The 25,632-nt window shown below is 53.0% G+C and overlaps 1 protein-coding gene across 1 annotated transcript; it reads left to right on the top strand.

Annotated features, from left to right (window-relative positions):
- Positions 1–17,285: 17,285 nt before the first annotated feature.
- Positions 17,286–22,876, top strand: CRABP2 (cellular retinoic acid binding protein 2). Its single transcript, XM_003892836.4, has 4 exons — positions 17,286–17,576; positions 21,416–21,594; positions 21,811–21,927; positions 22,403–22,876. The coding sequence occupies exons 1-4, from the start codon at positions 17,507–17,509 to the stop codon at positions 22,451–22,453; spliced, it is 417 nt and encodes a 138-aa protein (XP_003892885.1). The 5' UTR covers positions 17,286–17,506; the 3' UTR covers positions 22,454–22,876.
- The last annotated feature ends 2,756 nt before the right edge of the window (positions 22,877–25,632 follow it).

Raw genomic sequence — 25,632 nt, 5'->3', positions numbered from 1 at the left:
GGGGATTTCCAGGGTCACTGGATGACACTAACTGGGGCCCTTCCTGGAAGTCATTGAGAAGAACTGACCAAGCCTTTGTGCGTAACATGTGACACGTACGGTGCCTTGTCCTCATCCCTACCACACATCAGAGCTGGGCATGGCAGCTCACGCCTGTAATCCCAGCTCCCCTGCAGGCTGAGGCATGAGGATTCCTTGAGCCCAGGAATTTAAATCCAGTCTAGGCAAAATAGACCCCATCTCAATTTTTTAAAAAATTAGGGGCCGGGCGCGGTGGCTCACGCCTGTAATCCCAGCACTTTGGGAGGCCGAAACGGATGGATCACGAGGTCAGGAGATCGAGACCATCCTGGCTAACATGGCGAAACCCCGTCTCTACTAAAAAATACAAAAAACTAACCGGGCGAGGTGGCGGGCGCCTGTAGTCCCAGCTACTCGGGAGGCTGAGGCAAGGGAATGGCATGAACCCGGGAGGCGGAGCTTGCAGTGAGCTGAGATCTGGCCACTGCACTCCAGCCTGGGCCACAGAGCAAGACTCTGTCTCAAAAAAAAAAAAACATTAACAAGCACACCTAGAATGACACCCCAAGCCATGCAACTCCTGGTCCCACACACACAGGGTATGTGACCAGGAGAGTGAGGTAGAGAGAGTGGGCATGAAGGAGGGGCAGAGCAGGGGAGAAAGGGTGCTTGGTGATGACAGCCTGGTCCTGCTGCCAGCTCTTGGTGGTACACATCTCATATTGGAAAAGAGTCGCCAGTCTGACCTTGTGTCCAGGATCATTATCTGTACTTTCTTGAGAGAATGCAGACTCCATGTCTGCACCAGGACTTTTGCATTCTTGAGTGGCTGGTCTGGTTCCAGGGGCCAGAGTCACAGTCACAGCTGCCTATAGAAGGGAATTTCCTGCAACCAGACCAGACCCAGACATGGTTTTGTTGTGGCCTGCACTGTGGGGTCTGTTGCACAGACAGCCATTATGCTCTGAGCAAATTGGTTCCTGTGGGGCCCAACATATTTAATGTCCATGACTTCACAAAGGGGTACCAGGTACCCTTGCACAGCAAGAAGTGAGAATAGTGCAAGGAGGCCACAACAGAAACTGGTAGGAATACACACATGGAAGCGATTCTTAACTACATTGTAATCAGTAAATGAAGATAACTGTGATATTCTCATTAGGGTACTTCTTAGCTGAAACAAAACTAGCTTTGTCAGGCTGGGTGTGGTGGCTCACACCTGTAATCCCAGCACTTTGGGGAGGCTGAGGCAGGAGGACGGCTTGAGCCCAGGAGTTTGAGACCAGCCTGGGCAACATAGTGAGACCCATCTCTACCAAAAAAAAAAAAAAAAAAAAAAAAAACTGGCTTTATATGTGTCTTGGTGAAGTAGCAACTGGCTTTTATGATCCACCTACCCCCACACCCCATGTCTAAAAAGGCACATGACTCTGCTACAGCCTCAAAACAAAAGTACCTGATCTCAGTCTAATGTTGAAAAGAGCTCATTCTGTCAGGCGCGGTGGCTCACGCCTGTAATCCCAGCACTTTGGGAAGCTGAGGCAGGCAGATCATGACGTCAGGAGATCAAGACCATCCTGGCTAACATGGTGAAACCCCGTCTCTACTAAAAAAATACAAAAAATTAGCCAGGCGTGGTGGTGGGCACCTGTACTCCCAGCTACTCGGGAGGCTAAGGCAGGAGAATGGCGTCAACTCTGAGAGGCGGAGCTTGCAGTGAGCTGAGATTGTGCCACTGCACTCCAGCCTGGGCGACAGAGCGAGACTCCGTCTCAAAAAAAAAAAAAGAAAAGAACTCATTCTTACTTTTGCTCACCAAGAGAAACCCGGGAGACCAGAAGACCTTGCAGGCAACTCCTTAACAGTCTACCCTCATCACACTTCCTTGTCAGAGCCCAGCTTACCTAGCAAGGGTGCCTGGAATCCCCTGTACCTCAATCCCCTTTCTGTTCTGTCTCTGTCCTGACTTCAGTTGATAGTGGACAAACCCTATTGTAGATTGCTGCCTGAACCCCAGTCAGCAAGTCCTGTTTTACCTTAAATCTCAGGTCTTGTTGGATGCAGTGGCTCACACCTGTAATCCCAACGCTGAGAGACCAAGACAGGCAGATCACTTGAGATCAGGAGATTGAGACCAGACTGGACAACATGAAACCCCATCTCTACTAAAAATACAAAACTACAAAAAAATCCCCGGCACATGGGGCGCATGCCTGTATTCCCAGCTACTCGGGATGCTGAGGCAGGAGGATAGCTTGAACCCGGGAGGCAGAGGTTGCTGTGAGCCAAGATCATGCCACTGAACTCCACTCCACTGCAGCCTGGGCGACAGAGTGAGGACTCCGTCTCAAAAAAAAAAAGTAATTAAAACAAATCTAAGGTCTTTCAGCGTGGAGCAAATGCATGACAGCATGTAAGCTTTTGCTAGTAATATTCTTTTCATGGCATAATGAAGTTTTCTAATACTAAAAGACCCTCTGCTACAAGTAAGACTAGGAAAAGACAAGAGTGTAAGAACATATCCTGCTGAACATACTTGTGATAGTCTAAAACTTCACTTAACAAAGCAGTTCTCAAACGGGGAAGGGAGCATTATTTTGAGATTTTAGGCATTAGCACTACTCATCTCTCTACCCTTAAGAACCAGTGATCGGCCAGGCACAGTGGCTCACGCCTGTAGTCCCAGTACTTTGGGAGGCCAAGGCGGGTGGATCTCAAGGTCTCAAGTTTGAGACCAGCCTGGCCAACATAGTGAAACACGGTCTTTACTAGAAAAACAAAAAATTAGCCAGGCGTGATGGCAGGCGTCTGTAGTCCCAGCTACTCAGGAGGCTGAGGCAGGAGAATTGCCTTGCGGTGACCCAAGATTGAGCCACTGCACTCCAGCCTGGGCAACAGAGTGAGACTCCATCTCAAAAAAAAAAAAAAAAAAAAAAAAAGCCAGGTGCGGTGGCTCACGCCTGTAATCCTAGCACTTTGGGAGGCTGAGGCCAGCGGATCACAAGGTCAGGAGTTCAAGACCAGCCTGGCCAGCGTGGTGAAACCCCGTCTCTACTAAAAAATACAAAAATTAGCCAGGCCTGGTGGCACCTGCCTGTAATCCCAGCTACTCGGGAGGCTGAGGCAGGAGAATTGCCTGAACTCAGGAGGCGAAGATTGCAGTGAGCCGAGATCGTGCCACTGCACTCTTCCCTGGGCAACCGAGCAAGACTCCGTCTCAAAAAAAAGAAAAAGTTATCTAGGGAAGGCTCCAAGGAGGAATCATTTGATTACTAGTTTAATAGATAATTACAGTGGACAACAATAGGAAAGATCAACAGTACTGTAATTATGAACTTGCCCCAAGGCACATTAGCCCAAGTTCAAGTTTAGAGAGACAAACACCTAAGAATGCGATGTGTCAGGTACTTTTATGAATATCCTGAATCCACAGTCTGGGTGTAATGTAGATCACAAAGCACTTTCACCAAAGAGCTGACAGTTTAAAGAAGTTACTTTGCATTGATAATGGGTTCCAAACTTGATTTTGCCACTTACTAAATTTGTGACATGAGTAAATCACTTTGAGTTTTGGAGTCTTAATGGTTCTAGTGCCAAAATCCTGGGATTTTTTTCTAACCTTGATATTTAACTGATGGTTGCTATCATCAATAATAATAATAATGGCAACCATTTATTGAGTGCTTCTCTGTGCCAGCCACTGTGCCAACCCCTTTAGATACAATATCTCGGTCCAGTGCGGTGGCTCACACATGTAATCCTAGCACTTTGAGAGGCCAAGACAGGTGGATGGTTGAGACCAGGAGTTCAAGACCAGCCTGGCCAACATGGAGAAACCCATCTCTACTAAAAATACAAAAAAATTAATCAGGTGTGGTGATGCATGCTGTAACCCAGCTACTTGAGAGGCTAAGACACGAGAATCACTTGAACCCGGGAGGCGGAGGCTTAGTGAGCCGAGATCACGCCACTGTACTCTAGCCTGGGCAACAGAGCAAGACTGTCTCAAAAATAATAATAAAATAAATAAAAAGATGCATTATCTCAGTCTCCGTAAAGTAGGTGGTATTGTAATTTAACATTTGAGGAAACAGGTTGACAAAAGATAAGAAATCTTTCCCAGGCCAAATAGCTGGAGGTTGGCAATGCTGGCACTCAGACTTCCCAGGTCTGCCAATCTGAAGTCTCTGCTCTTAACCACTGCCCTGCTCTTCTGTTAACACAAGACTTGGACTCTTGCCACTGAAATATTTATTAAGCACCTGCCATGTGTTAGGCATTGTGCTGGGCACCAGGGAAATGGGCATTGTCTTTGCCCCTGAGTTGCTTACAGCAACCTGAAGAAGAGAAACCAGTAAACTATTTTCAGTGCAGTGTGGCAAGTGCCATCCCAAGTCTTTGAAGGATTTCAAGCAGGGCAGTGATCTGATCAGATCTGTGTTTTTTTTTTTTGGAAGATGATGCTGGCAACCAAATGGAAGCTGGATTGAGGAAGGCCCGGGAGATGAATTCTGTTGGGATAATTTGTATAAGCAATGATGGAGACCTCAATCAATAAAGTGGGAGGATGCATCTGAGCATCACTGAGGAGGTAGAATTAATAAGACAGAGATCAGCCGGGCACGATGGCTCACGCCTGTAATCCCAGCACTTTCGGAGGCCGAGGCGGGTGGATCATGAGGTCAGGAGATCAGGACCATCCTGGCTAACACGGTGAAACCCCGGCTCTACTAAAAACTACAAAAAATTAGCCAGGCGTGGTGGCAGGCGCCTGTAGTCCCAGCTACTCAGGAGACTGAGGCAGGAGAATGGCGGGAACCCGGGAGGCGGAGCTTCCAGTGAGCCAAGATCGCGCCACTGCACTCCAGCCTGGGCGACAGAGCGAGACTCCGTCTCAAAAAAAAATAAAAATAAAAAATAAGACAGAGATCAAGGCAAGAGATAAAAGGTTGACTTGAGCCGAGCATGGTGGCTCATGGTCTCCCAGCACTTTGGGAGACCAAGGCGGGTGGATCACCTGAGGTTGGGAGTTCAACCTCAGCCTGACCAACATGGAGAAACCCCATGTCTACTAAAAATACAAAATTAGCTGGGCATGGTGGCACATGCCTGTAATCTCAGCTACCCAGGAGGCTGAGGCAGGATAATCACTTGAATCCGGGAGATGGAGGATGCAGTGAGTGGAGATCACATCATTGCACTCCAGCCTGAGCAACAAGAGCACAACTCCGTCTCAAAAAAAAAAAAAAAAAAAGTTGACTTGATAGTTCTGAATGAGGGTGAGTAGACAGTAGTGGTGCCATTCACCAACATAGAGAATATGCTGGAGAGAACTGCAGATTTTGAAGATGTGTTGGGTATTCTACTAGGTTGACTTTAAGCTGTCTGAAGATATCCAGTCAGCAGCTGGATAACTAGACTGGAGCTTAGCATAGCAAAGAGATCTGGGGCTAGAAACTAAGGCTCAAAGACAACAGGGTAGCAGGGGGATGGAAGACTTGGATTGGGATGAAGCCTTCCAGGAAAGGTATATAAAGAAGGCCAGAAGGTTGGCCCGGTGCAGTAGCTTACACCTGTAATCCCAGCACTTTGGGAGGCTGAGGCAAGCAGATCACTTGAAGTCAAGAGTTCGAGACCAGCCTGGCTAACATGGTCTCCACTAAAAACACAAATAAGCTGGGCATGGTGGTGCACACCTGTAATCCCAGCTATTCAGGAGGCTGAGGCAGAAGGATCACTTGAACCCGGGGGGAAGATGTTGCAGTGAGCCGAGATGGCACCATTGAACTCCAGCGTGGGTGACAGAGCGAGACTCCGTCCGCCTCAAAAAAAAAAAAAAGAAGGGCAGGTCAAAATCAGAGTTTTGGGGAACACCTGGACTTACAAGCTTCTGGAGGTAGAGAGGCCTAAGAGAGAGCTAGCAGACAGGTAAAGAGGACAACCAAGGAGACTTTCCAGGAAGAAGGAGATCAGACTTCATGGAAAAGTCAGTAAGGTAAGGTAAGAACAAACAAAGGGGTTTGTTGTAGCCCCTCCTCTGTACAATGTCTGGGGTGGGAGTTGGGAAGGTAGCAAAAAGCTCAACTGCAGTGGGTTGGAGGATAAACTGGAAGTGGGGAAGGAGAGAAGTGGGTGTGGACTGCTCTTTCTTGGTTCTGGAGGGAAGCAGGTGAGGGTCGCTATAGGAGCAGAGGCCTGAAGATACTTAGGGATGGAGCCAGTGGATCATAATGTGGCTGGGCAAGGGGCAGGTGAATGAATACTACAGTAGATTCTAAAAGGGTAGACAGGAGAGATCCCAGGCTTAGCCTTGGCCAGCAGTAAGGACACCTTATCTTCTAGGAAAGAAAGGAAAGAGGAAAGGGTAAGGGCAGATAAATATATTTCTGGGTGGTGGTGGAATAAAGTGATTATCACCTAGTGACCTTGACCTCATTCAGTTGGAGGCAGAGTGGTCTGCTGAGTGAAGAGAAAGCCAATGGGTCATGAACTGAGAAGAATAAAGACAGCTTGGAGAGGGCTTCAAGAAGAACAGGAGAGTGAGCTGACCAAGAATTTAAGGAAAGGCTGCCGAACAATATTGAATTCCTGATTCGTCAGAAACTGAATTTGCAGGGGCACTGCAAGTTGATTGTGATTTTTTTTTTTTTTTTTTTTTTTTTGAGACGGAGTCTCGCGCTGTGTCACCCAGGCTGGAGTGCAGTGGCGCGATCTCGGCTCACTGCAAGCTCCGCCTCCCAGGTTCAGGCCATTCTCCTGCCTCAGCCTCCGAGTAGCTGGGACTACAGGCGCCCGCCACCACGCCCGGCTAGTTTTTTGTATTTTTAGTAGAGACGGGGTTTCACCATGTTAGCCAGGATGGTCTCGATCTCCTGACCTCGTGATCCGCCCGCCTCGGCCTCCCAAAGTGCTAGGATTACAGGCTTGAGCCACCGCGCCCGGCCGTGATTTTTTTTTTTAAGCATCACTTGGCAACCCAGATGTAGAAAGGGAGAGTTTATATGGTTGGGCTATGTAGGCTATAATGGAAGGACGGGGTGTGGGTCCAGAGGCCAGCGTCAAACAGGATGGAGACAAAGTAGTTGATGTCCATATTGAGTAAGCATTGAAGGTCCATTGGTGGCTGCAGGATTAGAAGCAGAGAAAGATTGGGAGCTGAGGTAGACACGCAGTGACCTGAGCTGCGCAGATGCAGCAAAGGAGAAGACACAATGAGCACATGGCCATGACCCTTAAAGAATTTGGGGGAGGCCGGGCACAGTGGCTCACGCCTGTAATCCCAGTACTTTGGGAGGCCGAGGCAGGCAGATCACGAGGTCAGGAGATCGAGATCATCCTAGCTAACACAGTGAAACCCCATCTCTACTAAAAATACAAAAATATTAGCCAGGCATGGTGGCGGGCACCTGTAGTCCCAGCTTCTTGGGAGGCTGAGGCAGGAGAATGGCGTGAACCCGGGAGGCAGTGGAGCTTGCAGTGAGCAGAGATCACGCCACTGCACTCCAGCCTGGCCGACAGAGCGAGACTCCGTCTCAAAAAATAAATAAATAAATAAATAAAAATAAAAATAAAAATTAGCTGGGTGTGGTGGTGCGTGCCTGTAATCCCAGCTACTCGGGAGGCTGAGGCAGGAGAATCACTTGAACCGGGGAGGCGGAGGTTGCAGTGAGCTGAGATCGCGCCACTGTACTCCAGTCTGGGTGACGGGAGTGAGACTCCATCTCAAAAAAAAATAAAAATAAAAAATAATCTGGGGGAGGTGGCTGGGCCTGGTGGCTCCTGCCTGTAATCCAATAACTTTGGGAGGCCGAGGCGGGTGGATCGCCTGAGGTTGGGAGTTTGAGACCAGCCTGGCCAACAGGTCAAAACCCTGTCTCTATTAAAAATACAAAAATTAGCCGGTCATGGTGGCACACTCCTGTGATCTCAGCTACTTGGGAAGTTGAGGCAGGAGATTCGCTTGACCACAGGAGGCGGAGGTTGCAGTGAGCCAAGATCATACCACTGCACACCAGTCTAGGCAACAGAGTAAGACTCCATCTCAAAAAAAAAAAAAAAAGGAATTTGGGGGAGGGATTTCTAAGAGGACAACCGAGGTATAGGAAGAATTGAGAAGACTAAAGAGTTCTGAGCTCCCCCAGCCAGAGATAATTGCCTCAACCAGGGATGTGTCACTCTCTTATTTATTTATTTATTTATTTATTTATTTATTTATTCATTTCTGATACAGAGTCTTGCTCTGTCGCCCAGGCTAGAGTGCAATGGCATGATCTCTGCTCACTGCAACCTCAGCCTCCCAGGTTCAAGTGATTCTCCTGCTTTCAGCCTCCCAAATAGCTGAGATTACACGCATCCGCTACCACGCCCAGCTAATTTTTGCATTTTTAGTAGAGACAGGGTTTCACTACGTTGGCCAGGCTGATCTCAGACTCCCGACCTCAGGTGATCTGCCGGGCTGCCCCAGCTTCCCAAAGTGCTGGGATTACAGGCGGGAGCTACCGCACAACGGCTTTTTTTTTTTTTTTTTTTTTTTGAGACAGAGTTTCACTCTTGTTGCCCAGGCTGGAGTGCAGTGGTGCAATCTTGGCTCACTGCAACCTCTGCCTCCCAGATTCAAGCGATTCCCCTGCCTCAGCCTCCCGAGTCGCTGGAATTACAGGCACGCACCACCACACTCAGCTAATTTTTGTATTTTTAGTAGAGACGGGGTTTCACCATGTTGGCCAGCCGGGTCTTGAACTCCTGACCTAGTGATTCACCCACCTCAGCTTCACAAAGTGCTGGGATTACAGGCGTGAGTCAACGCACCTAGCCGGCCTCTCCTTTTAATTTTTATTTTATTTTATTTTAGGTACTTATTTATTTATTTTGAGACAGAGTCTTACTCTGTCACCTAGGCTGGAGTACAGTGGCGCAATCTGGGCTCACTGCAACCTCCACCTCCTGGGTTCAAACAATTCTCTTGCCTCCGCCTCCCAAGTAGCTGGGATTATAGGCATGTGCCACCATGCCCAGCTAATTTTGTATTTTTTAGTAGAGACGGGGTTTCTCCATGTTGCTCAGGCTGGTCTCGAACTCCCGACCTCAGATGATCCACCCCCTTCGGCCTCCCAGAGTGCTGGGGTTACAGGCGTGAGCCACCGTGCGCAGCCTCTATGCTTTCTTTCTTTTTTTTTTTTTTTTTTTTTTTTTCTGAGACGGAGTCTCGCTCTGTTGCCCAGGCTGGAGTGCAGTGGCCGGATCTCAGCTCACTGCAAGCTCTGCCTCCCGGGTTTACGCCATTCTCCTGCCTCAGCCTCCCGAGTAGCTGGGACTACAGGCGCCCGCCACCTCGCCCGGCTAGTTTTTTTTTTGTATTTTTAGTAGAGACGGGGTTTCACCATGTTAGCCAGGATGGTCTCGATCTCCTGACCTTGTGATCCGCCCGTCTCGGCCTCCCAAAGTGCTGGGATTACAGGCTTGAGCCACCGCGCCCGGCCCTATGCTTTCTTTCAAAGGGTACATATAATGCATAGGATTTGGAGAGGTGGGGAAGTGTGGAGAGAGAAGGTGTTTTTAAGAATTTGGCATGGAAACACAAGCACACCTTAATCCTCTTCCAGGCTCAACCAAATTCCATTCTGAAGTGTTTAAAAGCAAAACTTTGGAATCAGACACACCCAGGACACCACATGGAAACTCTTGCACAGTGCTGGGCCCAGAGTAAGTGCCACTCATTTCCCAGGCCCGAGTCTGTGACCCTGACCCTGCCTGCCAGAGCACATAGCAGCACCAGAAATGTAAATCATCAATCATCTGGTTCCCCGAGGCCAGAGGCAGCTTCCTTAAAAGTCAGGTCCTTTACTCCCTTGCAGCCGGTGGAATCTTGCTTGGTCGCTTCTTTGGAAAGATTTCATGAAAGGGATCCAAACCATAACTGAAGGAGGAAGAAGGCAACTGATTGTCCCTGCCCTGGGAGCTGGGGAGGGAGAGGGAGCCCACACCAGGGCCGATAGGGAGGCAGAGGCAGACAATCCAGCCTGCAGTTCTAGACCCAAGGCTGTGGCTGGCTCTCCCAGTTGGACTGGCAGAATGGGTAGTTCTTGGGGAGGTTTCCTGAATGTAGGAGGGTGGAGTTCAGGTGAGAATGAAGGGGCCAGGACTGGGGTAAGGGCAGAGTATTCTGGTGGCTTCTTCAGCCACATGTACACAAGCATGCTCTCTCTCTCTCTCAATCTCTCTCTCTCTCTCGCCCCCCCCCCCCGCCCCCTCCCCACTCTACCGCAGGGACTGCCCCTTCCCAGCTTTGGAATAAATTTCCTGGGACTCCTGGGAGACCAGCACCTGAGGATCAGAGAGCTTATGAGGAGATTTGGCCCACAGAGACCATAAGTGCCCTCAAGTAACGAGAAAGGTGCACCCCGTGAGTGTCCTGGATCTGGCGGGCTCCCTCTCTAGGATAGTTACTGTGGGCTCAGTGGGAAGACTGATCCACCAAATAGCCAGATCAGGCCAGGTGCAGTGGCTCATGTCTGCCTGTAATCTCAACGGTTTGAGAGGCCGAAGTGGGAGGATTGCTTGAGGCCAGGAGTTTGAGACCAGCCTGGGCAACATAGCGAGACCCCCATCTCTACAAAAAACCAAAATTGTTAAGTTAGCTGGACGTGGTGGTACATGCCTGTAGTCCCAACTACTCAGGAGGCTAAGGTGGGAGGATCACTTGAGCCTAGGAGTTCGAGGCTGCAGTGAGCTACGATTGTGCCACTGCATTCCAACCTGGGCAACAGAGTGAGACTGTCTCAAAAAAATAAACAAACAAACAAATACCCAGATCATCTGGAAACCTGGAAACCTGGCACTGACAGTCCCTGAGCTCTGGGATTTAGGAGGCTGAGACTGTGGCAGGAGTTTGGCAGCTGTGAAATTCAGGAGCTTCTGGCTCCTTTGATCCCCCAGGGACGTGTCCCTGCGGATCCTCAAGTTCCAAAGCACCCACTTGGATGCCTAGCTCCAGGTTGTTAGAGGAATCACAGGCAGGGAGAGGTTGGGGGCTTCCTGAGGGGGGTTTGCATCCTCAGCCTGGCTAACTCTGACATTCACAGGCCTTAGCTCAGTGCCCTTTGGGAATCCAGGCAGGACCCTGGCGGATGGGATGGGGTAGGAGTACTGGGCAGGGGGAGGTGGGAGACTGTTCAGTCTCTCTTTCTTTGACAGCTAACATTTTCCAGAGCTGGCGCCTGCAGGGGAAAGGAAATCAGAGCTTCCCACCTCACACATCTTTTTCCCATTTTGTTCATGCTGCCCAGAGAAAACCATTAGGGCTAGGTCAGTCTGGGGCCTCCCCCGCCCGCCCATCTCTCAGCCCTGCTATAAGGAGGGGTGGGGGTGGGGGGTCATTGGAAGGACAAGGCCCTAGCCTGGCTAAGAGGCCAGACTCTGAACTCTTGTATCCCTTCTTAATTCCCTGCCAGTTCAAGATGGGAGGGTGGGGGCGGGGACCAGGAGTGTGGGCTCCTGGGGCCCTCCTTTATTCTGCTCAAATCCCCCAACACCTCTGACTATCTCCCGGGAGTCTGACTCACTGGCCCTAAGGAAAGGGCCTGCCTGGCTGCCAGTCCTGGGTCTGGTCTGCAGCAGGAAGGGCCCAGAGGTTGGGGAAGCTGGTCCTTATTTCCCAGCTTCTGGGACCCCAGCCTCCTCCCTGGAACCCCTTAGGAAAGCTGGTTTCCACAGGTCCCTAGGAAGTAGGCTGGGGGGTGGCTGCTGGGTCCCACTGTCTGGAGACAAGAGCTGCATTTGGGGACTTGAGAGGAGGGAAATGGGAGCCCCAAGGAGCCTTGGAGAGCAGTTCTACACAAGCTGGCTCACCACCTTCCTGAAGCTGAGCCATTAGCTCCTCCTACCCTGCCTCCTAGGGACAGTGAGTCCAATATCCTCTTTCTGTCCCCACATAGAACCTCAAAACCCAGACCTGCACCCCTCTCAGTCTTCTCTGGGACCTTGCCTTTCTCCTCTCCTCTTGCCTCTTTCCTCTTGAATCCCAGAATCCAGTTATCTGGCCCAGTGCCCACCCTGCTTGCAGCACACTCCCCACCCAACCTTTTCCTTCTTCCTCCAGAAACTCCAGATCATCTCAGTGCCAGGGGGTGGGGGCAAGGTGAAGGTGCCCAGACCCTGGATCTTCTATTTCCCATCCTCAGAGGGTAGGAGAGGAGGCATCTGAGACGTGGCCTGTGTTCCCCAGGTCTAGCGCCCTGGCAAGGTCAAAGGCTGCAAGCTGGTTGTGCACCTTGTCTAGGGCTGGCCACTTCTAGGTGCCACGCGAACCCATGTGTTCAGCTTGCCAAACTTGCCATGGCTACACCTTTGGCCTCCTGCCCTGGGCTGCCAGGGGTTAAGAGGCCAGTGCAGGGTGAAGGGTGGGAGTGGTGGAGGGGTCCAGCCCTAGAAACTGGATCTTAAAAGCCAAGAGGAGTTTAACTGCAGGTCAAGTCACTGCGCGGACTGACTTCTCCATCCAGGGAACTGAAACCCAGTCTGGACAAGCCCTCAACCAGTGCATCCCCACCTCCTCCCTCTCCCTTCCCGCGGCTCAGCAGCCCAGCCCAGCCCTGAGAAGAGCGTTGGCAGCTGGAGCTGGGAGTGAGGTGGCAGAGCCAAGAACAACAGAGGCACCGCCTGGGCGCTGTGCAGATCCTCCCTGGTCTGCCCACAATGCCTCTTGTCAAAGTCAGAGGCACCACCTGGCCACCTGGGTGCTGCGCAGACCCTCTCCTTATCAGACTGTAATCCTGGTCAGCCCCCTCCTCCCAGTCTATGGTCCTGACCCTACCTGGCCACATCTGCCTCTCTTTGCCAGGCCTCAGGGCTGGCCCTGGAGGTTACTGTCATCCCCTGCCTTTGGGTCCAGTTACCCCTTTCCCCAGGTCACTCAGGATTCTCTACCCTAACCATCCCTAGTTTTCATGATTTCTCTCCTGCATCAAAATGTTTCTGGGAAATGGAGTTGCCTCCTTTCTAGATTTCTGACCCTTCTCCCTGCTTGCACTTCAGTTTGCTGGAAACTTTTTTCAGGCCTAACTCCTATGTATCCTGCTGCGAGGACAATTTCATTTGGGGCAAATCAGAGCCTGGCCTTCTCAGACTTGAAAAAGGCTGAGCTCCTGAACCCAGAGAGATCAGAAAGCAGCACTCTGCTCTGTACCAAGGATCAGGCCAGATTGGGAGGCAGCCTGCCTGAGTCTGTGCTCTGTGCTAAGTGGAATCCTGAGGGCTCAGGGTGGCCAGGAGACAGAACTCTCTTGCCCCAGCTGCTCCCGGCCCCTCTCTCCTGCTCTCAGACTTCCCTGCATTCTTTTGAAGGCCTGAATTCATTGCTGCCCCTACGCTGAGTAGCAGAGACCCAGGTGTCTAGCCCCACCTGGGTTTAATTTCTACATGCGTTCCAGCCAACAAACTCTCTGACCCAGCAGATGAAATAACACTGCCCAGGGTGAGGTTCTTCTCCAAATGCTGAATTTGGCTAGAGAATCTTCATGGCCCCGGTTGGGGGTGAGGGTGGGGGCTTAATCACTCTCCCACACTTCCCATCCCCAGTCAACCCTTCCCTCTCCGGCGGCTGGGCTGGGTGGTCACTCCTTCTCCCTGCTAGCCTCAAGGAAGTAATGGAGAGGGGAGGGGGGTCTCCTCTCCCCAAGTCCTAGACCCCTGAGTTATACACACATCTACACCCACTCACACTCTTCACCATCCAGGAGCCCTCTCCTGCCCATCTCTATTCTTTCAGGTGTAAGACCAGCCACCTTCCTTTTAGCCACACCACCATGGAACAAAGCCCCAGAATGTTGCTCTCCTAAGTCTCTAAGCTTGTTTCCTCCTCACTCCACCCCTACCTATCCCACCTCTGCCCCCCCCCCCAGCTTTTCTCATCAACTTTGCACCCTCCCCTCACTGAGTCTCCAAATTCCTGGGGGGGCCCAAGAGGGTTATGACTAAAGCTCCTGCAAAGGGTCACCCTGGGCAGATCTGTAGCAGATTTGGTCATAATTAAAAGGCCAGAGGCACTGGGAAATTCCTTCTCCTTATTGATCCCAGCGGGAAATTAAAGCCAGTTGTTTGTGACTGAGTGGCTGATGAGGGCTGCAGCTCCTCCCCATTGCCTGCTTCCAGGGTCCTAGCCCCTGCTCCTTGCCTCTAGGCATCTCCATCCTCCTCGGTTAGTCCCCTCCTCCAAGCCCCTCCACTCTCTCATCTCCCACCCCTCAGCCTCCCCGAGTTCCCTTCCCCAGCATCTTTCCTAAGCACCCTCCGCGCCTGCTGCTCCCTGGGGTAACAGGGCTGCTAGAGGGTGAGACCTCAGCCTCAGCTATTCAGCACCCTGCTTAGACCCCCTACCCACCTCCCTCAGCCAGGGTTGGGATGCTAGGGCTGGAGCTGGAGCTCAGGTCCAGAGCTGCCAAACCGCAAATGCTAACATCTGGAAAGAATTCCTCTCCCAGCCCGACTTCCCTTTGTCTTACTTCTGTCTCTTTGGAAATCATGGCCGGTGGGCTGGTGGGGGAAGTGGGAAAGTGAGGAGAGGAGAGTGGGCCCAGGTCTCCCTGCCCCCACCCCAGGGAGTCCCACTCCCTGGCTCTAGCCTCCCCAGCAGCCTCAGCCAAGCCATTCAGTCTGTGCTCCCCTGCTCTAGCATCGAGGGGCCAATCACCCCCTCCTATGAACTCTGTTCCTGAATCCTGGTGACCATCTTTTGGGCGAGGTTTTAACATCCTTAGTCACCGACAAGGCTGTGGGGGAGAGTGCACTGGTCCTTTTGTCGTGCGGGAGGAGGGATGCCTATTGAGCAGGAGGCTGGGCACTTCTGGCTGGGGGCTGGAGAGGGCTGGTGGTGTGGAGATGGACATAATGACCTGGGTGGGGGAGGCAGGGGGCAGTGAAGGGAAGAAGGAGCAGCAGGAGTCTGGTGTCCATGTTCCCTCCTCTCCTCATCCCTTTGGCCAGGAGCCCGATTTCACTGTCAGAGCCTAATCCCCCTCCTTTACCTACAGCATTGCTGAGCAGGGAGGATGGGGGAGGAGCTCAGGCTGTGCCTGCAACCCCAGGCCCTAAGCACTTCCCAGGGACCCCCCCAACCCCACTTCCTTCCACCACCTCTGCTTTTGTCTGTCCTTCCTCAGAGAGCTCCTTGACCTGCTGCCCTCTTCCTTCCAGAAGCGCAGGCCCCCCAAACACCCCCAAATAAGCTCTCCCACACAAACCTGGACCCCTAAACCCAGGCTGAAGTATTCAGCTCCCTTCTTCAAATCTCTGTTGGCTACTGCAGGCGAGGCCCCACAGAGAAGTCCTTTCTGCAGTGGAATCTCCATCCCTCCTGCTGCCCAGTCAGCCCAGCTGCTTTATTTTCTCACCCACCCATTTCTGCAGATTTCCCTCTCTGCAACCCGGAGGCCCGACCCCCCAGTACATTCTCCAGCCTTCAGTTCTCAATGCTGAGGTCACTCTGGCCCCTCTCCTTTGGTCATCTTCCTCCGGACTCCTCCCCAGCTCCCACCAAAGCCCACAACTCCCTAGATCCCTCCTAGGTTCTAAGCATAAGGGCTCAGAGATCTGAGAGAGACTGCCTGCTCCACCCTTGGCCACGCTGGCGAGGAGGGGCCGAGGCAGGGACCCAGGGCTGGGACCAGATGTGGGGTTTTTCTTCCCGCCTCAGAAGGAGCTGGGAGGGAGAGTCCGGGGAGGGTGGGGGATGGGATGCAGCGTCGGTTCGCCCAGGGCCACCGGTCCGAAGGGCCCCCCGCGTTGGACACGCCGGGACGGTTCCTTTGGCTCCAATCACTGCATCCCGCCAGGCTCCGCTCCTCTGCGGTTTCCGGCCTCAGGTCCCAGGCCTGTCTCCGAGGCTCCCTGCCTGACCTCAGTTTCTGTTTCTCCGTCTCCCTGCCATCTCCACTGGGGTCTCGCCCACTCCCACTCGGGTCTCTGCAGGAAGCCTTGCCCTCCTCCCACCCTCTTTGATCTCCCGTTTCAAAGCCGCTCGCCAAGGGAGGGGAGGTAGCTCCTTCCGCCCGTTTTACAGCTCAGGATGGTGACACCTGAGACCCTGCTCCGCCTTCTCCCCGGGCACCCATCCTCCCTTCTATCTTGGTGGCGGCGCAGCTCGCCAGGGCTCCGCGCCTCTGTCCCCGCCTCCCTCCCTTCCGCCTAAGGAGACCCCCTGGGGTCTGGGGAGTGAAGCGACAGAGAAAGCGCTTTATCTTGGGGGATGGGATGCAGCGTTTTTTTTTGAGGCAGAGTCTCGCTTAGTCGCCCAGGCTGGAGTGCAGTGGCGCGATCTCGGCTCACTGCAAGCTCCGCCTCCCGGGTTCACGCCATTCTCCTGCCTCAGCCTCCCGAGTAGCTGGGACTACAGGCGCCCGCCGCCTCGCCCGGCTAATTTTTTGCATTTTTAGTAGAGACGGGGTTTCACCGTGTTAGCCAGGATGGTCTCGATCTCCTGATCTCGTGATCCGCCCGCCTCGGCCTCCCAAAGTGCTGGGATTACAGGCGTGAGCCACCGCGCCCGGCAGAAAGCGCTTTAACAAAGACCTCGCGTCAAGTGATTGGCTGTGACCTCTGCCCTCCCAGCCTCGCGCCCTGGGCTCCTGCTTAACCCTTCAGTGTCCGCCCAGCCCATTAAGGGGAGCGAGTCGCCTGGCGACTACTTCCAGAGTCCCCAGGCACTACGTGAGCCCGAAGCAGGGTGGAGGGGTGGGGGGACCGTGCCACCTCCGCCCAGCCTCTCCGAGTTGTTCCAGCAGGGGGCGCCGTTGCCTCACTTAGATCCCTAATCCCGCAGAACCCCGGAGCTCCCCCGCCCCTCTCTGAGTTCGAAGTGGTCCCACTGGATCCAGTTCAGGCTTCAGTGGAGCCAGGGCTCAGTTGCCCATTTCCCCCGGTCAGCTACGGCTCAAGATCTGGGATCCGCCCGCGAGTGGGGTCGCCAGGTGTCCAGCGCCAAGGAGTTGAATGCACCGAGTCAGGTTGGGGATGGGTGGCGAACAGGCGAGACGTGAGGAACTCTGGTGGGGGACAGCCATACACGAGCCCTGAGCATCTGCGCCCGCAGCTGGCTCCCCGCGCCTAGGCGGACAGCGCAATTCAAGTGCAGGCTTTGCGTCCGCTTCCCCATCCACTCCCTAGAGCAGGAGAAGGCTATCTCGGTCCCCAGAGAAGCCTGGACCCACACACCGGCTAGATCCAGAGGTTGGTGGCGGGGGCGCAGGGCCCCCCCAAGTGGGGGAGGGGGCGGAGCGGAAGGCGGGGCCACTTCAATCCTGGGCAGGGGCGGTTCCGCACAGGGTATAAAAGCTGTCCGCGCGGGAGCCCAGGCCAGCTTTGGGGTTGTCCCTGGTCGTATCTTGGTTCCTGAACCTCACGACTCGGCGACGGCGACGTCTCTTTTGACTAAAAGACAGTGTCCAGTGCTCCAGCCTAGGGGTCTAAGGGGACCACCACCCGCGCCGCCACCATGCCCAACTTCTCTGGCAATTGGAAAATCATCCGATCGGAAAACTTCGAGGATTTGCTCAAAGTGCTGGGTAAGGAAATGTTCGAGGGCCCAGGTGGGGCAAGGGGGGCTCTGGAGTCCTCGAAGGTGGGGATGAAAAAGAAAGCGGGACCACAGGGCGTGAGACACTGGGCGCCTGCATCACTGAAAAACGTGCCAGGCGTCCGGGTCCCGGGGCGCTGGGCACGACGCCTAAATCCCGCTTTCTCCTGCGGGGGCCCACCGGTGCCAGCACTGTGGTGACTCACAGCCTGTGAATCACGTAGAAACCAGAAGCGCGAGGTTGGCCTCTGGGGGAAGGGGAGGCTGGCCTCAGCGGCCGGACTCGGCGAGCCGAGGCACCTGGCTGTCCGCAGTTCAGAAGCTGCAGGCTGGTGGAGCCACGAACCCTGCATCCAGACTGGGAGCCCGGTTCCCTAACCTGCCCAGCCGCTCGGACACATTCCAATCTCCTTCCCGGTGCCCCCCTCGGTAACCCAATCCCCAGAGCAGGCTCATTACCCCTAGGCGCCCAGCTCTGCCTACTAGGTGATCTGCCGCCCCAGCGCCCCCTGAGCTCCCCTTTCCTTCCCGTCTGCACTTTCCACTCTACTCTCCCTACCCCCCATCTGTGAGACAAGTATTTTACTACAACGAGCAGCTCCAGAGTTCTAAAATCGCTAGGGATAATTATCACTTTCTTGGATTTCAACAAATGGTTTCGTGTGAAACCCCAATCCCACAATTCCAAAAATCTAGGTTCCCACCTCCCTCCACACACCATAGATCAGCTGCAGCCCAACTGGGTGTGTTGGTCAAAGGTGGGGAAAACAAAGTCAATCCAGACTGCCCTTCCCACTTTCCCAGCCCACTTTCTGTGTGCTCTCTGGGCCAACTGGGCTAGACATCTGGGGCTGTGGGGGAGAGATGGACGATAGTTAAGGACCCCAGTCACTGGGAGCCTAAGGACAGGCCTGCTGCCTTCAATTCCTGCACTGAACAGAGAGAGGGTAGTTGGGCTGGGCTGGGCAAAAGGGTAGGGAGGGAGGGCACCCTGGACTATAGGAGTGAGACTGGATCTAAGAAAGGTCTGGAATGTTGCAGAGAGAGCAGGAATCTCCATCATTCCTTGCTGTTGGTTCTTCCTGCGATCTAACCACAATACTTCTTGGAGTCATATCCGTCTTTCTCGCTCTGTCCTTGCTGAACTTAAAGACGAAAAGATAGAAGTTTTCTCTTTGGAAAGCCTGCATGCCACTCCCTCCTCATCTTCTCTGGATTCTGGCTCCTGTCCCCAGTGGATGAGGTGGTGGCCTGGCACACCCCCAGGTCCCAGCTGAAGAGTAAGATTCAAGGCCCCAATCCCGCTGTCTGTCTTCAGTCTGTTTGTCCTCTCTGCAGGGTCTCTCTGAGCCACGTGCCCTCCTCAGGCCCTGCAGGGGGGAGATTAAAAACAGATCCATTAGACAAACACAGTCCTGAGCCAGTCAAGGCTGGCTGAGCTGGGCCCCCAGCTCCACAGGCACCAGGGTCTTGCTGAAGGGATGCCTCCTCTGAACTCAGCCTTACTTCTGCAGGAACTTCGGTCCTGGCACAGCCCTCTTAGCTCTAGTCAAGGGTCCACCTCAGTAAGACTTGGGGACCTCAGTCATTTCTCCCTAGACCCAAGAGTTCAGCAGCCAACCATGGGGTCCTGGGCTCCCCAAGGACAAGACTTCCTCTCTCCCTCTCTCTTCTGTTTGGAGTAGGGTAGCTATGCTTTGGCGCTTAGGGGAAAGAGGATTTGTTTCTCTAGGAACCCAGGTCTGGAGGAGGGCCAGGGAGTTGGCCGGATCAGGGGCAGGGAAATCCTGCTGCCTGGCGGAGGGCCCTTTCACCCCCACCTAGTGCATCCCTGGCTGTACTCCAGGACAGGGCGGCAGATCAGGCCAGGTGAGGTGGGTGTGTGGAGCTTAGACCTGGAGCCCATCCAGAGAGGCCCCCTGCTCTGCACATCTTCCTTTCAGAGAGGTGCTGTCTCCTATCTCCCCCACTTTGGTTAATAACTGGGGAGCAGAGAGAAGGGGTCCAATCTGGGCTGGGATATGGAGGTGCACAGAGAGTCTGAATTCACAGAGGCTGAATGAGATAGCCAGACCCTGTGAGGGGAGTGGGGGGTCCTGAAGTAGGGGACACATCACACAGAGCGGGGAGGGCAGGCTCCTTTTCTATCCCTTCTTCTCACGGCAGAGGGGGTTCCCTTGAGGGGACAGGGATATGGGAGTCTTCCAGAAGGGCAGATGAGCACGGTGCCTAATGAAGGGAGCTTTGTCTGAACCCCAGCTTTTTGTTTTCCTTTTTTTTTTTTTTTTTTTTTTAGTGGTGGGATCTCACTATGTTGCTCAGTCTGGTCTCAAACTTCTAGGCTTAAGCAATCCTCCTGCCTTGGCCTCCCAAAGTGCTGGGATTACAGGCATGAGCCATGGCACCTGACCCTTTGCCTTCCTTTTATCCGTAAAAATAATACCAACAATAATAGCTACTGTTTCCTGAAAACTTAAGCATATGCCTGGCACTGTGTGTGCTGAGTCCTAAACACATACCATTCCGATTGGCTATTTTTTTTTTTTTTTTTTTTTGAGACAGAGTTTTGCTCTTTTTGCCCAGGCTGGAGTGCAATGGCACGATCTTGACTCACCACAACCTCTGCCTCTAGATTCAAGTGATTCTCCTGCCTCAGCCTCATGAGTAGCTGGGATTACAGGCATGTGCCTCCATGCCCAGCTAATTTTGTGTTTTTAGTAGAGATGGGGTTTCTCCACATTGGTCAGGCTGGTCTCAAACTCCCAACCTCAGATGATCCACCCACCTTGGCCTCCCAAAGTGTTGGGGTTACAGGCGTGAGCCACTGCTCCTGGACATTTTTTGTTTTGTTTTGTTTTGTTTTTGAGGCAGAGTCTTACTCTGTCTCCCAGGCTGCAGTGTGCAGTGGCATGATCTCGGTTCACTACAACGCTCAAACAATCCACCTGCCTTGGCCTCGAAAACTGGTGGGATTATAGGTGTGAGCCACTGTACCCAACCTTGATTGGCTTTTTAAGAAGCTGTTATTTTCATTTTACAATTGAGAAATCTAAGGCTCAGGGTGGTTAAGCCATTTGCTCAGGGTCACCCAGCCTGTAAGGGGGCTGAGCCAGGAGGAAATCACAGCCTCATGACCTTACTCCAAAGCCTCTGTCTTCCCAGGCTGCTGACCATTCTGTAGAGGGAAGTGGCTGCCCCTGCCCTCTTTCGTTGCTGGGAATCTCTGCTCCTCATTTTTGAATGGGGCAGAAATTGGGCAAATGAAGACCTATCTAGCACTAGATAGGGTGGGTAGATAGGGCAGAGAGGGAAATGGCTCCTACTTCCCAGGACGTGAGTGATGGGGCCTGGCCTGTGCTTGGCCAGGGGTACAGACCCAGCGACTCCGATGAGCTGTCAACAGGGTAGACAAAAGGCCAAAAGTGAAGTAAACAGAGACAACCAGAGCCGGTAGCAGGATGTTTCTTGGGCAGGGGGCTGGGGAGAAGCTGCCCCTGGACATTCCAGGACTGAAGAGCTGAGACATGGGAAGCCCAATCCAGGCCTGCTAACTCAATAAGGTGGGGCCACAGCTGGGAACAGGACCCCCAGGGGCACGCCACTGCCTCTCTCCCTCTCCTCCCTAAACCTCCTCATCTTTCAGGGCTGCACTGCCTGCCATCTCCTTCAAGGCACTTTCCTAGACACCCAGGCACCAGGCAGATGCACCCCCCAACACACCCACCCCAAGCAAGTCACAAATCAGCCTGCTCCAACTGTCTCATGGGGAGGGTGTGAGAGAGGTGCCCAAAGCCCCCCAAAAGGTGAGCCTCTCCACTTTCCCCACAGGGGTGAATGTGATGCTGAGGAAGATTGCTGTGGCTGCAGCGTCCAAGCCAGCAGTGGAGATCAAACAGGAGGGAGACACTTTCTACATCAAAACCTCCACCACCGTGCGCACCACAGAGATTAACTTCAAGGTTGGGGAGGAGTTTGAGGAGCAGACTGTGGATGGGAGGCCCTGTAAGGTGAGTGCCAAGAGGGGCTCCAGGGTCATGGCATCATTGCCCTGCCTTTCAACCTACCATTTTCCAGGCTAGCAGTTAACTCCTAGCTTCTCTCTGTTCCCACTAGGGAAAATCCTTAAGTAGTGGTGGGGGCTAGAAAGGGGCTCTCTCCCTTATCCCTGTCACTGCATTGTGCCTGCTATGGCCCCAGCTTACTCGGCCACCTATCTCTTGCAGAGCCTGGTGAAATGGGAGAGTGAGAATAAAATGGTCTGTGAGCAGAAGCTCCTGAAGGGAGAGGGCCCCAAGACCTCGTGGACCAGAGAACTGACCAATGATGGGGAGCTGATCCTGGTAAGTCCTGGCTCCTCCCCACTAATAGCAAACCCAGCCCTAGATAAATTCTGAGATTCTCTGGGAATCTCCCAGGGTGCGGGAGACTCAAGAACAACCATGGCTTGACTCCGCACCCTCCTGATGGGACTGCTTGGACAGAACTAAAGTGTCCCTATGCCATACAGTGTCCTGTGTGAATTAGAAATGGTTGTTGTTCCTTTTATGCAAAGCAAAGGGCATGTACTGGGGCGTCCCAGCAGTTCTCCAGGGAGATCTTCCTGGCTTGAGGAGGAGGACAGGCCCCGGGGGCTCTATTGCCATCCTCCCTCCAGTGATACCTGGGTATTCTGGGACCAGCTCCTATCTATTGGTCTTGAGCCAAGAAGCAGGTTTGGACCTGGAGGCCAAGCAGAGTACCTCCATTCAACCCTCCCCTCCAAAGCCACAGGACCCCAGGGGCCTCTCAGGCTAACAACTACTTCTGTCCTTCCAGACCATGACGGCGGATGATGTTGTGTGCACCAGGGTCTACGTCCGAGAGTGAGTGACCACGGGTAGAATGGCGGCCAGAGCCCACCACTGGCCAGGCTCACCACCCTGCTTCACTGCCCCCTCCCTCCCACTCCCTTCTTCTAGGATAGTGCTCCCCTTACCCCAGTCACTTCTAGGGGTCACTGGGATGCCTCTTGCAAGGTCTTGCTTTCTTTGACCTCTTCTCTCCTCCCGTATACACCAACAAAGAGGAATGGCTTGCAAGAGCCCAGATCACCCATTCCGGGTTCACTCCCTGCCTCCCCAAGTCAGCAGTCCTAGCCCCAAACCAGGCCAGAGCAGGGTCTCTCTAAAGGAGACCTGAGGGCCTGAGCAGGAAAGACTGGCCCTCTGGCTTCTACCCTTTGTCCCCGTAGCCTATACAGTTTAGAATATTTATTTGTTAATTTTATTAAAATGTTTTAAAAAAATAAAACTTGTCTCTGGCTCATTGGGCAGGGGGTAGATAAGTCACCTGAGTTCAACCTTGCCTCTGAAATGTAGTGTGGGAAAGACTTGTGTTTCTACAGCATGGAACTGAGTTACACGACAGGAGGGAACAGTCCTTCTGGTCACCCTGCTAACCACCACCCCTTCATTTGCTGCTGAATCCACCAGCCTCACCTCTGCATTCCCTCCTCCAAGGTCCCTCCTTGGTGTCCTGCTCTGGCCTCCAAGGTCACCAGGGTCTCCTCCTCCTGACCTCTCAGCTGGGGCACTGGGCTCTGAGGAGCTGACTCCCACCTTCTCCCATGTTTTCCATTATGGTGACAGTTTCCGCCTCCTCCTCCAACTGTTGCTTGCCTCTCCAACTTCAGCCCATAGATGACCCCAGGCCTGGCCTTGGCCTCCCACATGGTTCCAGATGAGCTCATCAACACCCACAAGCTGGCCTTGCGGCTGCCTGGGCCTCTGGGTGAGAGGTCTCATCCTGCCTGTCAGCCCTTTGTGTCCGAGACAAGCCATCTCTGCTACCATCCTTCCTCCCTGCCTCAATCTCCCACATGCCCTTCTGCCTCTGGCTTCTAAATCTTCCACGTCCCTTGGATTCTCCTCCAACCCTCTCCCTGAGCCTCCACACTCAGGTCTACACCAGATCTCAAACTCCTGGGCTCAAGCGATCCTCCTGCCTCAACCTCTCAAAATGCTTGGATTGCAAGCCACTGTACTCAGCCAGTTGTTTTGTGTTTTTAAAACACAAAATAGGCCGGGCGCGGTGGCTCAAGCCTGTAATCCCAGCACTTTGGGAGGCCGAGGCGGGTGGATCACGAGGTCAGGAGATCGAGACTATCCTGGCTAACATGGTGAAACCCTGTCTCTACTAAAAATACAAAAAACTAGCCGGGCGTGGTGGCGGGCGCCTGTAGTCTCAGCTACTTGGGAGGCTGAGGCAGGAGAATGGCGTGAACCCGGGAGGCGGAGCTTGCAGTGAGCCGAGATCGCGCCACTGCACTCCAGCCTGGGAGCACAGCGAGACTCCGTCTCAAAAAAAAAAAAAAAAAAAAAAAAAAAACACAAAATAATGTAATTTAATGGCTTATGTACTAGGAAGCTCCAGCTGGGTCTGGCTTCAGGTATGGTTGGATCCATAGTTTCAATGACAGTCATCAACCTCTCCCTGTCCATACATCCTGCTCATCTGTTTCTTTCTCTCTCTCGCTCTCTTTTTTTTTTTTTGTTTTGAGACGGAGTCTCTCTCTATTGCCCAGGCTGGAGTGCAGTGGTGGAATCTCAGCTCACTGCAAGCTCCGCCTCCCAGGTTCACGCCATTCTCCTGACTCAGCCTCCCGAGTAGCTGAAACTACAGGTGCCCGCCACCACACCCAGCTAATTTTTGTATTTTTAGTAGAGACGGGGTTTCACTTTGTTAGCCAGGATGGTCTCGATCTCCTGACCTCGTGATCCACCTGCCTCGGTCTCCCAAAGTGCTGGGATTACAGGTGTGAGCCACCGCGCCCGGCCTTTTTTTTTTTTTAAATGGAGTCTCACTCTGTCACCCAGGCTGGAGTGCAATGGTGCAATCTTGGCTCACTGCAACCTCTGCCTCCCAGGTTCAAGTGATTCTTCTGCCTCAGCCTCCCAAGTGGCTGGGATTACAGGCACAAACGACCATATCCAACTAATTTTTGTATTTTTAGTAGAGACAAGGTTTCACCACGTTGGTCAGGCTGGTCTTGAACTCTTGACCTCAGGTGATCCACCCGCCTCGGCCTCCCAAAGTGCTGAGATTACACGCGTGAGCCACTGTGCCCGACCTCATCTGTTTCTTTCGTGTATCAGTCACATTCAATCCTGTCACATGGTTTTCTCCGAGTCATGGGAAATTGCCTTCAGATGCCCTAAGCTTACATAGTTACAGTTTGAGATCCAAAAAAAAAAAAAAAAAGAGAGAGAGACCCAGGGTCCCTATCTTCTACATTCCAAGACTCAACTCTGTTCTGCTTTGGTCACATGACCATCCTTTGGACTAGGTGCTGTTGGGACAGGTGGGGCACTGTGACAATCCCTCAATCCTAAGGAATGGGAAGGGACAGTTTTCCAGTGAAGAGGGTCACCATGAGTCTCAGGTTTCTAATCCATATCATAGCAATTCTAAGTAATACCTCACTGGGTTGTTACAAGAGTTAAGTAAAATAAGTCACATTCAGCACATAGCACTTAGCCACAGGAAGCCCTCAGAGGGTGATGGTCCTGTCTCTCACCCACCCTCTACAGTTCTGCCAGGGGATTCTTCTAAAACAAAACTTTCATTATGTCAGTGCCCTGTTTAAAAAACAACCAAATAAAAACTCACCTTAACTGCAGCCCTTTCTTTTGCCCAGAATAAAATCCAAAGCAGTACTGGAGGCTCTTTAAGCCATGGCCCCTCCCCTTGCCACATCTGCTCCTCTGAGAAGGACCCACTGCATGGTTTGTCATCCTCTGCCCATTGGCACCCAGCGCTTCTCCAACGCTTAGCTCCTTGTGTAGCCCTAAGCAGCCTCTCTCTCCATCAGTGCTAACAGTCAGTGGTCACGCTTCATAGCCTAGGAGCCTCCTCTCCCTGCAGTACCAGGGTGCCCTGGGGCCATGGCCTCCCACTCCCGCCCCATGAGAAGCCACACACTACCGCTGAGGGCAGAGCGCCAGGTCAGGGAGTAGGGAGACAGTGTCCAGAGCCCTTGGGGAAGTGAGTCCCCAATCTGACTGTGG

The sequence above is a fragment of the Papio anubis genome, chromosome 1, assembly GCF_008728515.1.
Source record: "Papio anubis isolate 15944 chromosome 1, Panubis1.0, whole genome shotgun sequence".
In the NCBI taxonomy this organism is placed as follows: Eukaryota; Metazoa; Chordata; class Mammalia; order Primates; family Cercopithecidae; genus Papio; species Papio anubis.
The sequence above is the reverse complement of the archived record's forward strand: the minus strand, read 5'-3'. Positions and strand labels throughout refer to the sequence as shown.

What these genes read in the sequence shown, in the direction of transcription:
- CRABP2 (XM_003892836.4), top strand. Translation starts at nt 17,507, where the DNA reads ATGCCCAACTTCTCTGGCAATTGGAAAATCATCCGATCGGAAAACTTC. An exon ending in GGATTTGCTCAAAGTGCTGG is followed by an intron (nt 17,577 to 21,415) that starts GTAAGGAAATGT and finishes CTTTCCCCACAG; the next exon opens with GGGTGAATGTGATGCTGAGG. An exon ending in TGGATGGGAGGCCCTGTAAG is followed by an intron (nt 21,595 to 21,810) that starts GTGAGTGCCAAG and finishes TATCTCTTGCAG; the next exon opens with AGCCTGGTGAAATGGGAGAG.